The sequence below is a fragment of the Sus scrofa genome, chromosome 9, assembly GCF_054392235.1.
Source record: "Sus scrofa isolate SSC_HxYL_T2T_F1_AM1 chromosome 9, Sscrofa_HxYL_maternal_Yorkshire_Landrace_v2.0, whole genome shotgun sequence".
Taxonomy (NCBI): Eukaryota; Metazoa; Chordata; class Mammalia; order Artiodactyla; family Suidae; genus Sus; species Sus scrofa.
This window is the reverse complement of record NC_139391.1, coordinates 1,735,102-1,749,610: the sequence shown is the minus strand read 5'-3', so window position 1 is coordinate 1,749,610 and position 14,509 is coordinate 1,735,102. Positions and strand designations below refer to the sequence as shown.

The 14,509-nt window shown below is 41.2% G+C and overlaps 4 protein-coding genes across 7 annotated transcripts in view; 1 reads left to right on the top strand and 3 right to left on the bottom strand.

Moving 5' to 3' along the window:
- The window catches only part of LOC100522627 (olfactory receptor 10T2-like), a 277,947-nt gene that overhangs the window by 26,798 nt on the left and 236,640 nt on the right, over window positions 1–14,509 (bottom strand). The window lies entirely within an intron of this gene.
- The window catches only part of LOC110255358 (olfactory receptor 5P1-like), a 216,506-nt gene that overhangs the window by 41,047 nt on the left and 160,950 nt on the right, over window positions 1–14,509 (bottom strand). The window lies entirely within an intron of this gene.
- OVCH2 (ovochymase 2) overlaps window positions 1–14,509 on the bottom strand; it is a 500,449-nt gene that overhangs the window by 328,342 nt on the left and 157,598 nt on the right. The gene's annotated exons all lie outside the window — the stretch shown is intronic.
- On the top strand, window positions 11,868–12,800 carry LOC110262313 (olfactory receptor 5P1-like). The gene has a single exon (XM_021102708.2). The coding sequence runs from the start codon at window positions 11,868–11,870 to the stop codon at window positions 12,798–12,800; it is 933 nt and encodes a 310-aa protein (XP_020958367.2).

Genomic DNA, 14,509 nt, shown 5'->3' with positions numbered 1-14,509 from the left:
TCCCACCAAGAGTGCAGGAGGGTTCCCTCTTCACCAAACCCTTTCCAGTTTTTGTTATTTGTGGACCTATTAATGATGGCCATTCTGACTGGCGTGAGGCAGTATCTCATGATAGTTTTGATTGACATTTATCTAATAATCAGGGATGTTGAGCATTGTTTCAAGTGCTTCTTGGCCATCTGTATATCTTCCCTGGAGAAATGTCTTTTCAGGTCTTTTGCCCATTTTTCCATTGGGTTGTTGGTTTTTTTGCTGTTGAGTTGTAGAAGTTGTGTATTTTAGAGATTAAGCCCTTGTGAGTTGCCACATCTGACACTATTTTCTCCCATTCTGTCAGTTGTCTTTTTGTTTTCTTTTGGGTTTCCTACGCCATGCAAAAGATTATCAGTTTCATTAGTTCCCATTGATTTATTTTTGCTTTTCTTTCTGTTGCTTTGGGAGACTGACCTGAGAAAACATTTGTAAGGTTGATGTCAGAGAATGTTATGCCTATGTTCTCTTCCAGGAGTTTGATGGTGTCTTGTCTTATGATTAAATCTTTAAGATATTGTGAGGTTATTTTTGCACATGGTGTGAGGGTGTCTTCTAGTTTCACTGGCTTGCATGCAGCTGTCCAGGTTTCCCAGCAGTAGTTGCTGAAAAAAAGCTGTTTTTCCCATTTTATGTTCTTGACTCCTTTGTCAAAGATTAATTGACCAAAGGTGTCTGGGTTTATTTCTGGGTTCTCTCTTCTCTTCCATTGGTCTGTATGTCTGTTTAGGTACCAGTACCACATTGTCTTGATGACTGTGGCTTTGTAATAGTGCCTGAAGCCTGGGAGAGTTATGACTCCTACTTGGTTTTTGTTCCTCAGAATTGCTTTGGCAATTCTGGGTCTTTTGTGGTTCCATATAAATTTTTGGATTGTTTGTTCTAGTTCTATGAAAAATGCCATGGGTACTTTGATAGGGATTGCATTGAATCTATAGATTGCTCTAGGTAGTATGCCATTTTTACAATATTAATTCTTTCAACCCAGCAGCATGGAATATCTTCCCATTTCTTTACATCTTCTTTAAATTCCTTTATTAATGTTTTATAGTTCTCAGCATATAAGTCTTTCACCTCCTTGGTCAGGTGTATACCCAAGTATTTGATTTTTTGGGGTGCAATTTTAAAAGGTATTGTATTTTTGTATTCCTTTTAAAATCAGTCAACTTTCCATTGCAAGACTTTTTTGTCCTAGTCTCTGGAAAAAGTGTCCATCTGGATCTTTGAAAATACACTTTTGTTAGAAATTGGACCATCTACTGAAGCCACTTTAATGAGCCACAAGTCTACAAGCCATTTCTATAGAACAAACTCAGGAATCCTCTTCTCACAGGGGAAGCAACAAAAGCCCAGGGGACTTGCCCTGTTCTATGAGAGCCTTCCTTCCCTCCCACCACACACACAGACACCCACCCTCGCCCTGGCTGAAGGTCTGTAATGGGCTCCTGGAGGAAGGGTGACAGTCGGCATTTCACACTCCCAGAGGTTCAGTGCACAGCTACTTGTAAACATAGTGGGAAACATCTCTCTATTAAGAGCTCTTCAGAATCCACATCAGCAGCTCTGGCTCTGAAAGGTGAGTCCAGTAGTCATGGGTCTTGTTTAAATAATTTAAAATTCAATGGATTCATTGAGAAATTAAAAGGAAACCAAACTCTCTCAACAACTTTCATTCTTGACCCCTGTGGAACTGCGGCCTCAGCAAGGTTTGTACCACAGAAAGGTCCTTCTGAGCCCCGAAACCAGGCTGCTCAGGAGACCCCAGGGAAGGTGGACAGTCTGCAGCAGCCACAATCACAGCAAACCTTGTGTAGCCACAGCCGTGAACAGGAAATCAGAAAGCAGTGCCCTGGTGTTCAGTTTGGATGAGGCACAGAGCCCCGTGTCCCCTGTTGTCATCAAAAGGGACCCACCCCCTGAAGGAAAGGCTGGGGGAGAGTTAGAACGCCTGTGCCAGGTGGGGGAGCAGGAATGCGATGTCGTGATGCAATGCGCTAGAAAGAACCAAGGTAACCAGTGGAGAGGAAGGGAGGGACCAGGCAGGTGTCATATTGTGCAGTGACCATGAACACCAGACCCCAAAACTGAGACGGCATCAGACACGGTACTCCCTGGCGTCTTTTGGATACTTGAAAAAGCTCCTGACATGTATTGAAAGAAAACTTCTATTATTCTCCTAAAACATTTTAAATAATTGAAAATCTATCAATTTGAAAACTTCATTTTCAACAAACATAGTTACTTAGCTCTGATGTGTGTGACCAAACATCTCTGAGTACTTTACAAATATGATTTTGTTCAACCTCACAACAAAGATGCATTATAGGGGAGTTCCCGTCATGGCGCAGTGGTTAACGAATCCGACTAGGAACCATGAGGTTGCGGGTTCGGTCCCTTCTCTTGCTCAGTGGGTTAATGATCCGGCATTACCATGAGCTGTGGTGTAGGTTGCAGACGCGGCTCGGATCCCGCGTTGCTGTGGCTCTGGCATAGGCCGGTGGCTACAGCTCAGATTGGACCCCTAGCCTGGGAACCTCCATATGCCACAGGGGTGGCCTAAGAAATAGCAAAAAGACAAAAAAAAAAAAGATGCATTATAGGGGCAATTATTCCCATTTTACAAATGGGAACAACGGGGAGTGAGAGAGATTGAAGAGTCATGTTCCAGTTAAAACACTGGCCATTGGGAGGTCCAGGATCTGTGTCTTCTGTCTCCAGCTTCCATGATGCTGTCAGCAGAGACTAAAGCCCACAGTGTAGTCAGGACTGGCCCCACTGAACTCTGCTTGGGTCAGAGGGCAAAGAGCACACATGCTGCTCAGTGCGTGACCCCATTCCTCAGGCCAGAATTTGTTCAGATGCTGACAAGGAGAATGGTGAGGGATCTGAAAAGTAAGCCACAGGCAGGGACTTCCATCATGGTGCAGCAGTAACAAATCCAAATAGGAACCATGAGGCTGTGGGTTCAATCCCTGCCTTGGTTCAGTGGGTAAGGATATGGCATTGCCTTGAGTTGTAGTGTAGGTCGCAGATGCGGCTAGGATCCTGCATTGCTGTGGCTGTGGTATAAGGTGGCAGCTATAGCTCTGATTTGACCCTTAGCTTGGGAACCTCCATATGCTGAGGGTATGGCCCTAAAAAGCAATAAAAAAAAATGTATGCCGCAGGTGGAATGGCCAAAGGATCTATGGGGGCTTACTTTTGGAAAAGGAAAGGCAGTAGGAGCATGCTTGCTGTATTCAAATATTTCAGTGTTTTAATATAGAAAGGAGATGCCTTGTGCCATTAAAGTCATGGGGGATGTAAGTATCTAGACATAGTTCTCAAGCAGGATCTCACTATAAATCCATTCCAAGAGCAATGGATACTTACATCGCAACAAAACGGGAGGAAAAATTATGTACACAGGTATGTGTAACTTGGTTCCATGCTGCACAGTGGAATAAATAAATAAATAAATAAATAAAAAATAATAAATAAAAAGTCATGGTGGAATCAAGTGGTAAGACTACAAACAGATTTTTCATGATAGAGCTCACGCTTTTGGCGGTAAACTAGCCTGTCACTAGAGTAATTATTTGCAGTTCATGAAGATTCATCAAAGAGTTAGAGCACTTTTTTTTTTAATTTTTATTTTCTGCTTTATTAGGGCTGCAGCCTACACCACAGACACAGCAACACCAGATCTGGGCCACATGCTGCCGCTTGTGGCAATGCCAGATCCTTTAACCCACTAGGGGGTAAGGCTAGGGATCACACCCCCACTTACAAATACCAGCTGGGTTTTTAACCTGCTGAGCCACAGCAGGAACTCTGAACACATTCTTTAATGTGCTACAGGTTCTCAGCTATTGGTTCATTACACCCCACAATTCATTCTAAGAACCAAGGGCTACTGTTGGAAACACTGAATGTTTTCATATCCTAAAGTAATGTTCTATCCCTGGCCTCTCTCAGTGGGTTAAGGATCTGGCACTGAAGATATTTTGTACAGATATTTATCATTTATAGAAAATTGTTCCAACCTTAATAACTGAAACCATATCATTAGCAGATATGAAAATTAGAAAATTAGAAACTTCATTTCTATGAAAATTAGAACCAATAACACTGAATAGAAAAATCTCACTGTCAGGTTAGCATAACTCTTAAAAGCACAAAAGGGGCAAGGAAGCATATGTAGAGAGATACATAATTTTGTCTTTTGAGGGCTGCACCTGCAGCATATGGTAGGTCCCAGGTTAGGGGTCGAATCAGATCTGCAACTGCCAGCAGCACTGTTGGCTGCAACCACAGCCACAGCCACATGGGATCCCAGCTGTGTGTGCAAACTACACCACAGCTCACAGCAACACTGGATCCTTAACCCGCTGAGAGAGGCCAGGGATAGAACCCGTGTCCTCACGGATACTATTTGGTTTTATTAGCCACTGAGCTATGATGGAACTCTGAGACATACATTTAGAAAAGTCATTAGTGATAAGTTATGAAGCTCCATGAATACCACACTAAGGATCTGGACATATATTCCATACAGCCTTTTAGTTATGAAGTTTATTAAGAAATTGGGAAATATTTTTTAGATATTTTTAGTGAAACTGTGAATAACTAAAAGTAATATATAAGGTGATTACAAGTGTAAATACTATTTATATATCCACAACATTAAAATAAATCAAAATGATGGTTATAGTTAAAAATTTATGCTGAGACTTTCCTTAGGTGTTAATTCTATGTAAAACGTTTTGTTTCAATGTGTGAAAAAAAGGATTTATAAATCTGTAGAGTTTACCTGCAGGGATTGATATTTAGCTGAGGTTAATGTAAAGAAAAGATGTGCATAAGTGAAAATTTTCAAATCACTGAAATATATCTCAATTTTTTATATTTGAAAGGTTTTAAAATGATTTCCATAATTTTATTTTCTCATTGTGATAAATACTTCTTTTGTAACTTTTACTGACTTTTTAGTATGCCCTGAAATGATTACTTTGGACTGCAGTAATTATCCTGTGTCTTCCCTTACCATTTATCACTAATTCTGATATGTCAGGACTGCCTCAAATCAGAGGAACGTTGCCTCTGTCACTACAAAATTGCAAAAAAAAAAAAAAAAAAAAAAGAGAGAGAGAGAGAGAGAAGGTACAAAACTCTTTAGTGACTCTTCAGTCAAGAACTCGACAAAACAGTAAACATGGAACACAGTGGTTGTGTATTTTTACCATTGCAAGTCATGAAGAGTCACTTACAGTGGAGCACAGAATATAATTCTTAAGAAAAAATACCTAGCAATAGGATTATTTTTAAAATATATCATGGAGTTCCCACAGTGGTGCAGTGGGTTAAGAATCTGATTGCAGTGGCTTGGGTGGCTGTGGAGGTCCAGGCTCAATCCCCAGTCCAGTGCAGTCTGTTAAAGAATCTGGTGGTTCTGCAGCTGTAGCATAGACTCAGATTCAGTCCCTGGTCTGGGAACTTTCATTGGCCATGGGTGCAACCATTAAAAAAAAAGTTATTATTGTAATTTTGTTCTCCACATGCTTTATCCATTTTGTGGGATTACTAGTTCTGATACTAAAAAGTTGTGAACAGTTACATGTTCAAAATTAGTGGGTGATTAACCACCCAGCCACTCAGTGCATTATCTTGCAGATCTGGGAAACTATGTATGTGAGGAATCATGTGATAAATTTCTCATTGAAATGTAAAGGAAAAAGCTGTATTAAAATTTTATCTATAATGTTATAAAAACTCAATTAAAATAGAAGGGGAAATTTCACTAATAAATTACCAATTTTATAATAGTTGACTCATGTCTGTAGCCATATTTCAAAGGAATTTTGAATTTTCTAACATCTTTTGCCTATATTATTATATGATTTACTTACAAACAACCTAAGCCATTAATTTACTTATTCTACTATTATATAATTTCCATACACTAATAATAAGTTCAATGTCTTTCTCCCCTACAAGACCTGATTTCTCAGGACAGGGAACCTATTCTTTTTTTAATTTATTTAATGAGTTTTATTTTTTCCAATATGTCTTCACTTAGTATGACAGTGTCTAGTTCCATCCATGTTGCTGCAAATGGCATTATTTTGTTCTTTTTTATGGCTGAGCAGTATTCCATTGTGTATATATACCACATCTTTTTCTAATGTTTTTATTTTTTCCATTATAGCTGGTTTACAATGCTCTGTCAGTTTTGTGCTGGAAAGTGACCCAATCACACATATACATATATACATTCTTTTTCTCGCATTATCCTCCTTCATGTTCCAATGTAAGTGACCAGACATGTTTCCCAGTGTTATACAGCTGGATTTCATTGCTTGTCCATTCCAAAGGCAATAGTTTGCATCTACTAATCCCAGATTCCCAGTCTATCCCACTCCATTCCCTCCCCCTTGGCAACCACAAGTATGTTCTCCAAGTCCATGAATTTCTCTTCTGTGGAAAGGTTTGTGCCATGTATTAGATTCCAGATATAAGTGATATCACATAGTATTTGTCTTTCTATTTCTGACCTACTTCACTTATTTTGAGAGTCTCTAGTTCCATCCATGTTGCTGCAAGTGGCATTATTTTGTTCTTTTTCATGGCCGAGTAGTATTCCATTGTGTATATGTACCACATATGCTTAATGCATTCATCTGTCGATAGACATTTAGGTTGTTTCCATGTCTTGGCTATTGTGAATACTGCTGCAATGAACATACAGTGCATGTGTCTTTCTCAATGAAAGTTCTATCCATATATATTCTCAGGAATGGCATTGCTGGATCATGTGGTAGTCCTATATTTAGTTTTCTGAAGTACCTCCACACAGTTTTCCATAGTGGTTGTACAAATTTATATTCCCACCAGCAGTGGGAATCTCCACACCCCCTCCAGCATTTGTTATTTGTGGACTTATTAATGATGGCCATTCAGACTGGTGTGAGGTGGTATCTCATGGTAATTTTGATTGGCATTTCTCTAATAATCAGGGATGCTGAACATTTTTTCATGTGCTTGTTGGCCATTTATACATCTTTCTTGGAGAAATGTCTATTCTGGTGTTTTGCCCATTTTTCCATTGGATTGTTGGCTTTTTTGCTGTTGAGTTGTAGAAGTTGTTTGTTTATTTTAGAGATTAAGCCCTTGTCAGTTGCATCATTTGAAACTATCTTTTCCCATTCCATAAGTTGTATTCTTTTTTGTGGTTTCCTTTGCTGTGCAAAAGCTTGTCAGTTTGATGAGGTCCCATCGGTTTTGTTTTTGCTTTTCTTTCTGTTGCCTTGGGAGACTGACCTAAGAAAACATTTGTACGGTTGATGTCATAGACTGTTTGCCTATGTTCTCTTCGAGGAGTTTGAAGATGTCTTGTCTAATATTTAAGTCTTTAAGCCATTTGAGTTTATTTTCGTGCATGGTGTGAGGGTGTGTTCTAGTTTCACTGATTTACATGCAGCTGTCCAGTTTTCCCAGCACCACTTGCTGAAAAGACTGTCTTTTTCTCATTTTATACTCTTGCATCCTTTGTCAAAGATTAATTGGCCATAGGTGTCTGGGTTTATTTCTGGGTTCTCTCTTCTCTTCCATTGGTCTATATGTCTGTTTTGGCACCAATACCACACTGTCTTGATTACCATGGCTATGTAAGATTGCCCAAAGTCTGGGAGAGTTATGCCTCCTGCTTGGTTTTTGTTCTTCAGGATTGCTTTGGCCATTCTGGGTCTTTTATTGTTCTATATAAATTTTTTTTATTCTAGTTCTGTGAAGAATGTCATAGGTAATTTGATAGGGATTGCAATGAATCTGTAGATTGCTTAATTCTTTCACACAGGAGTATGGAATATCTTTCCATTTCTTTGAATCCTCTTTAATTTCCTTGATTCGTGTTTTATAGTTCTAGGCATATAAGTATTTCACCTCCTTGGTCAGGTATATTCCCATGTATTTAATTTTTGGGGGTGTGATTTTTAAAAGTTTTTATTTTTTTCTCTTTTTAGGGACACATCTGCAGCATATAGAGGTTCCCAGGTCAGGGGTCAAACTGGAGCTGTAACTGCCAGCCTACACCGCAGCCACAGCAACACTGGATCCTTAGCCCACTGATCAAGGACAGGGATTGAATGTGTGCCTCATGGATATTAGTCAGATATATTTCCACTGAGCCACATCAGGAACCCTTGGGGTGTGATTTTAAAATGTATTTTATTTTTATGTTCCTTTTCCGATATTTCCTTGTTAGTATGTAGAAATGCAACTGATTTCTGAACCTTAATCTTGTATCCTGCTACTTTGCTGAATTCATTGATCCATTTGAGTAGTTTTTGTGTGGAATCCTTGGGGTTTTCTTTATATATTATCATGTCATCTGCATAAGTGACAATTTTACCTCTTCTCTTCCTATTTGGATACATTTTATTTCTTTTGTTTGTCTGATTGCTGTGGCTACAACTTCCAGTACTATGTTGAATAAAAGTGGTGAGAGTGATGATCCCTGTCTTGTTCCAGATAATAGCAAGAAGGCTTCCAGCTTTTCTCCACTTAGTATTACATTTATTGTGGGTTTGTCATAAATGGCTTTTATTATATTAAGGTGTGTTCCTTCTATACCCACTTTGGTAAGAGTTCTTATCATGAGTAGATGTTGGATTTTGTCAAATGCCTTTTCCACATCTATGGAGATGATCACGTGGCTTTTGACTTCTCTTTTGTTAATGTGGTGTATGACGTTGATTCATCTGCATATGCTGAACCATCATTCTAAACCTGGGATTCATCCCACTTGGTTGTGGTGTATGATCTTTCAGGTGGGAATGTTTCCTGAGCTTCTTCATGTCACTTATATTGTTCTTTTTGTGTGAGTTTAGGGAAATCAACCCTAGTCTTGGAGGCCTATTTCTATGTAAGAGCTCCCTTTTTATTTTGTGGGGCATTACTCTCTATTTTTGGCATGGGAATTTGAATATTTGCTCTCTATATCTTCATTGTGAGCAGGTTGTTATCCCACTGAATGTGTTCCAGGGAGAAGGAGGCAATGGGTAGAGCTAGTGGTGAGTACCTGGTTGCTGGGCTCTTGACATTAGCAGGCACCTGCAGAAAGGTGGCACAGGCTACTCCTAGTTGCAGGGCCTGGGAAGTGGTAATTAGCCTCAGGTATATTTAGGCGGTGCCTGGAGTATTTGGCAGTGGCAGGGGCAGGGTGTATGTGTTCCCAGGGAAGTGAGAGCAGCAAAAGCTTGTGTTTGGACACAATTCCCTCCTCTATGGTGCCTTCTAAAGTCACTGCGGCTGCGAGTGATGCCTGTTCATAGACCCCTAGTGGTGGTGGGCCACGTCCTCCTCTGTCTGGACTAAGAGATAACTGCCATGGTTTTTCCCTGCCACCTGTAGACCATGCAAGAAGCACCCCATCCTGCTTAGCCCATACAGAAGGTGCTGCACAGGGTGGTCCTGGTTGCAGGGTTCTGGAATGGACAGTGATCAGGCACGTGTAGGCACTGCCCAGAACATTTGTCACTGGCAGCAGGGCAGATGTGTTCCCAGGGGCGTGAGAGCAACAATGGATGGCACTCAGTTGCAGTGCCCTCTTTTTTGCCAACCTCTGATGTGACTGGGCCTGCAGATGGAGGCTGTTCACAAAGCCCTAGTGTGCCAGGCCATGCCCTGCCCTGGTTTCTGAGATGACTGCTGTGGTTTGTCCCCACTGCCTGTAGATCATGCAAGAGGTGCCACATTGAGCTTGCCCTTGGCCCACACAAGAGGTGCTCAGCCATCTGGATCCCACACAAGATGCACCTGGTCTCCTGTAGCCCAAGCAAATGTCCTCTCACCATCTGTAGCCTGTGACAGAGGCTACCCACCCTCTGAGAGTCCCTGTGTACACAGGAAAAGAGATTCCTGTGGCAGTCCATCCCTCCTCCTCTCACCCTCCACAACAATGGTGCCTTGCTTATTCTGCAGGCCCAGACCTCCTTCCAGGTTCCCTCGGCTGTGGCATTCTCCTCCCCAGCCCATGGTGCACTGCTCCCTAGACCCTCAGGCTGAATCCATACAGCCACCCCTAGTCCTCTCACTGGAGCTGACCCCAGAGGAGCCTGAGTCTCAGCACCCAGCGCCCCCCACACCCAAGCATCTCAGGCTGTGCTATCTGGGGCAGTGGTGTAGATAATCTGTATGGCACTCACTTCTCTTTGCCTCCTCAGTCCAGCTGCTGCACTTTTCTTGGTGACTTTGAGGACCCTCCATCTCAACTGGTCTCCCTGCCAGTTAGGGGCCCCCAGCATCTGGGTTCCTCTTCTGTTTCACAGCTCCCTCTCAGAGTGATACTCCTGTCCCGATTCCTTTTCTCTCTTTTTTTGGTCTTTTTTTTCACCCATTTATGTGGAGGGTTTCTTGCCATTTATGGAGGTTTTAGTAAGTCTGCAAGTGTCTGGTAGATGTTCTGTGTGAATTGGTCTGAATGTAGTTGTGTTCTTCTGATGTGTTTCTGGGAGAACAGGAGCATGACGTCTTACTCCTCTGCCATCTTGATCCTTCTCCCAGAACCTAAATTATATTCATCTCTGCTTCTCAAAGCATCCTTATTATACAAATCAGGCATAGATTCATCTCACAAGTTTTTTTCAGCATATTTTATAAACCAAGCACAAGATATTTCTTATACAGGGACAAACCATGTAGTTACTGAGGAGAATATTAATTGGGGATAGTGTAATGTAAACAACCAGAAAAAAAAAAAAACACAAGCCAGCATAAAGAATGGGAATCTAGACATCTTCAAAGCATAATGTCCACCAAAGGAAACTTTTCTTCTTAACTCTTGGAAGTCAAAGAAGACTTTGGAGAGAAATGGACTTACTGAGTAGAAATGGCACAGAGTAATGAGAGGATGGGGGCCATTCAAGTAGGAGAAAGAGGAAAGTAGCAAAAGCCAAAGAGTAGAGTGCATAGGGGGACTCTAAATAGTTCAGAAAGGTTGGATCAGTGAAGGCATAGGAGGGAACTATCCCAAGGAAAAAGCAAAGAGTCACGAGGGGGCGGGGACATCAGAAAGTGTACACTGTGCCATGCTCAAGAGGTTAGGGTGCATCCTGGAGGCTTGAGAAAGTACTGAAAGCTGTAAAACAAGCTCCTTGGTATCACTTGCTCTTTACTTTGGCAATGGGCCACTTTGGAAGATGTACTGAATATTTAAAGGGCATAAGAATCATGCAGGGAGGCAGAGATAAATCAAAGAGGAATAATGACCAGGGCTTCAACTAAAGTAAGGATATCCAAAATGGAAATGTGAAGATAAAATAAAATTGGGAGGTAAACTGAAGATAGTATCAACGGGGATTTTATTAGAGGTGGTACAATGAGAGGAAGAAAGCTAGGGATCACTCCCAAGCTTCAGACACGAGAGACTGGGTGGATTGTGGTGTCATTCCACAGACACAGCACATAGGCAGAGTGGTCTAAGGAAAGGATGCTTTGGTATTTTGAGGTATTTCTGGGACTTGCACCTGGAGACTTCCAAGAGAAAAAAATGAAGCAATATATCTGGAAGTGGGGAGAGAGATTTGCCGAGAAATCAAGGTTGGAAAGGTGTTTAAAAATAATTATTATACAATAAATTGAGATCGAGAAGAGTGAGGTTGAATCATTCTTTTAAGCAGAGAGGAAAGTATCAAAAGTAAAAAATCATATAGAGCACCTTATTTTCAGGCCAGAAATAGGAAGAAATGCCTGTGAATAAATATAAGAATTACCAAAGAAAACTGAAAATATACAGAAAGAAGGCATTTTTAAAAAATGAATATTCCCATAACTCTCAACAGGACTAATTCCCAGGAGAGATGGAGGCTGGAAACCACAGCAGTGTGACAGAGTTCATCCTTTTGGGGCTCACGGAGGATCCTGTGCTTGGTGTCATCTGCTTTGTGATATTTCTAGGCATCTATGTTGTCACCTCAGTAGGCAATATCAGCATAGTTGCTTTAGTAAGAAGCTGCACCCAGTTTCACACGCCCATGTACCTCTTTCTCAGCCATTTGGCTTTTGTGGACAGTGGTTGTTCCACATCTGTCACACCTCTGATGCTTACAGGATTCTGTAGACATGGAGTGGCCATCACAACCACTGGCTGTGAGGCCCAGCTCTGTTCTGTGATCTTGTTCGGGACAGCTGAGTGCTTCCTATTGGCCGCCATGGCCTATGACCGCTATGTGGCCATCAGCTTGCCCCTGCTCTACTCCACCCACATGTCCCCAAGAGTCTGTGTCCTCTTACTGGGGGCTTCCTATCTGGGTGGGTGTGTGAATGCTTGGACATTTACTAGTTGCTTGTTGAGTCTGTCTTTCTGTGGACCAAATCAGATAGACCACTTTTTCTGTGATTTCTCTCCTTTGGTGAAACTTTCTTGCTCAGATGTCTCTGTTCTTGAAATTCTCCCTTCCATCTCCTCTGGGTCCATCCTTGGGATCACAGGAATGGTCATAGTTCTCTCTTACATCTGCATCCTCATCACCGTCCTGAAGATGCCCTCCACTGAAGGAAGACACAAGGCCTTCTCCACCTGCACCTCCCACCTCACCGCGGTCACTCTGTTCTATGGGACCATCACCTTCATTTACGTGATGCCCAAGTCCAGCTACTCCACTGACCAGAACAAGGTGGTCTCTGTGTTCTACACGGTGGTGATCCCCATGCTGAACCCCCTCATCTACAGCCTCCGGAACAGAGATGTAAAGGAGGCCCTGAGGAAGACCACTCTCAGAGTATCTCAGTAGGACTCTTTCTTAGCCTTTCAAGTGACCTGTAAACTGTTCTTCTTTTTTGCTTCGTTCTACCAGTATCACACTACTGTGAGCTACCAAATGCTGTGGGCTGAGTCCTTAAAGTGAAATCACACTTCTAACCCTCTCACTCATACTCCTGTAAACCGTTTGGGACACATGTTAAAAACAGAAATAATGATAGCAATAATTGTCACCATCGTGTATCAACACCTGTGGGTGCCTAGGACTTTTTCTTTCATTTCTTTAGCAAACAATAGTGTGTAGCCAACCCTGCTCTAAGCACAATGGGATAGGAACTGGTTGCTTTCTCCCCAAAATCCTAAGTAGTACTATTATGTCTATTTGAAAAATGAATCATCTGGGGGCACAGAGACATGGAGATGTTCAAAACATGCAGCTAGGAAGTTGTGGGACAAATGTCTGAGTCCAGAAATTCTGGGTCCAAACCTTTGCACACCTTCATTAAGTTTTCACAGCAACCATGTTGCTTGTATTAATAATTCACCTCCATTCACAGATGAGATTACTGAGAGAGTCTTAGAGATCCACTAGCTTATCTGGAGGGGCTGTGGACTCAAATCCTCTGATTCCATGTGCTTGGTCCATAATAAAACACACAATCAGCCAATGATTTCAGCTCTGTTATTGATGTAGAGGATGTGACTGGGGAAGCAAGGCTAAGCTGTCCCTGTGGCTCAGTCTTTGGAACAAACTCTACCCCGGAAAAAGTGTAGGATATGAAGAGGCCAAAGTAAGGATGAGCATGGGAAAAGAGTACTAATTCTCATCCTTAGAAAATCAGGTCTGGACGCCGCAGTCATATGAATTGCCAGAAATTCCATCCACATTTAAAGCATGTAAAAATCAAATACATATCTTAGGTGTAATTTCAACTTCCTTTTTTGTAGAGATTAAAGATGTATCTTTTTAATTCTAAGCATGGTAGTAATGTGTTAACCACAACGGTTCCATAAGCTAGATTTATAAAGAAATCAGTACCCAAAAACTAGAAATATTGTCAAAGATTGTGCTAAATGTATTTCTTGCATAGTAATATAGCATTTTTTACATCATCACCATAGACTGGAACTGTGAGGAAAGATTTTTCTGGAGTACTGGAACTCTTAAAAGAAACAACTGTTTAGAGCAACTGAAAGCAAGACTTAAATCATAAAATTTCTTGTCTCAGCATAGTGTCATAAGAGAAGTTATGCATCAAAAAATTAAAAACTAGTGAAATAGAAAACATTACATATTGCTAAGTAAAAGTGTAGAGTATGTATAATATTATTGCAAAATTTAACTGGAAAATATATAACAAACACTAGAAAATAACAAAGAGAATTTAATATACATGAAATTATTAAATAATGGGTAATGGAACCCATTATTCTCCACACACAAAACTAATTACAAAAAGCTGGGTGGTGTATTTCCTCTACCAACCAATGGGAAAACTATGTATCTTAAGTACCTGAATGTCAACCTGATGCTCTAATTCAATTGTAGTGCTAACTGCATGTCTGTCTTCACAGGTTCAAGGGCTCAGTTCCAAAAGACTTCTCTCCCTTGAGACACAGTTGCAAGTAATGGCTCCCTGGGGGACACACATATGTTCAACTTGGCTATAAAGTCAGGGCATCCCACAGCCCTCTGGGTTTGATAATTTGCTGGAATGGCTCACAGAACTCATGGAAACA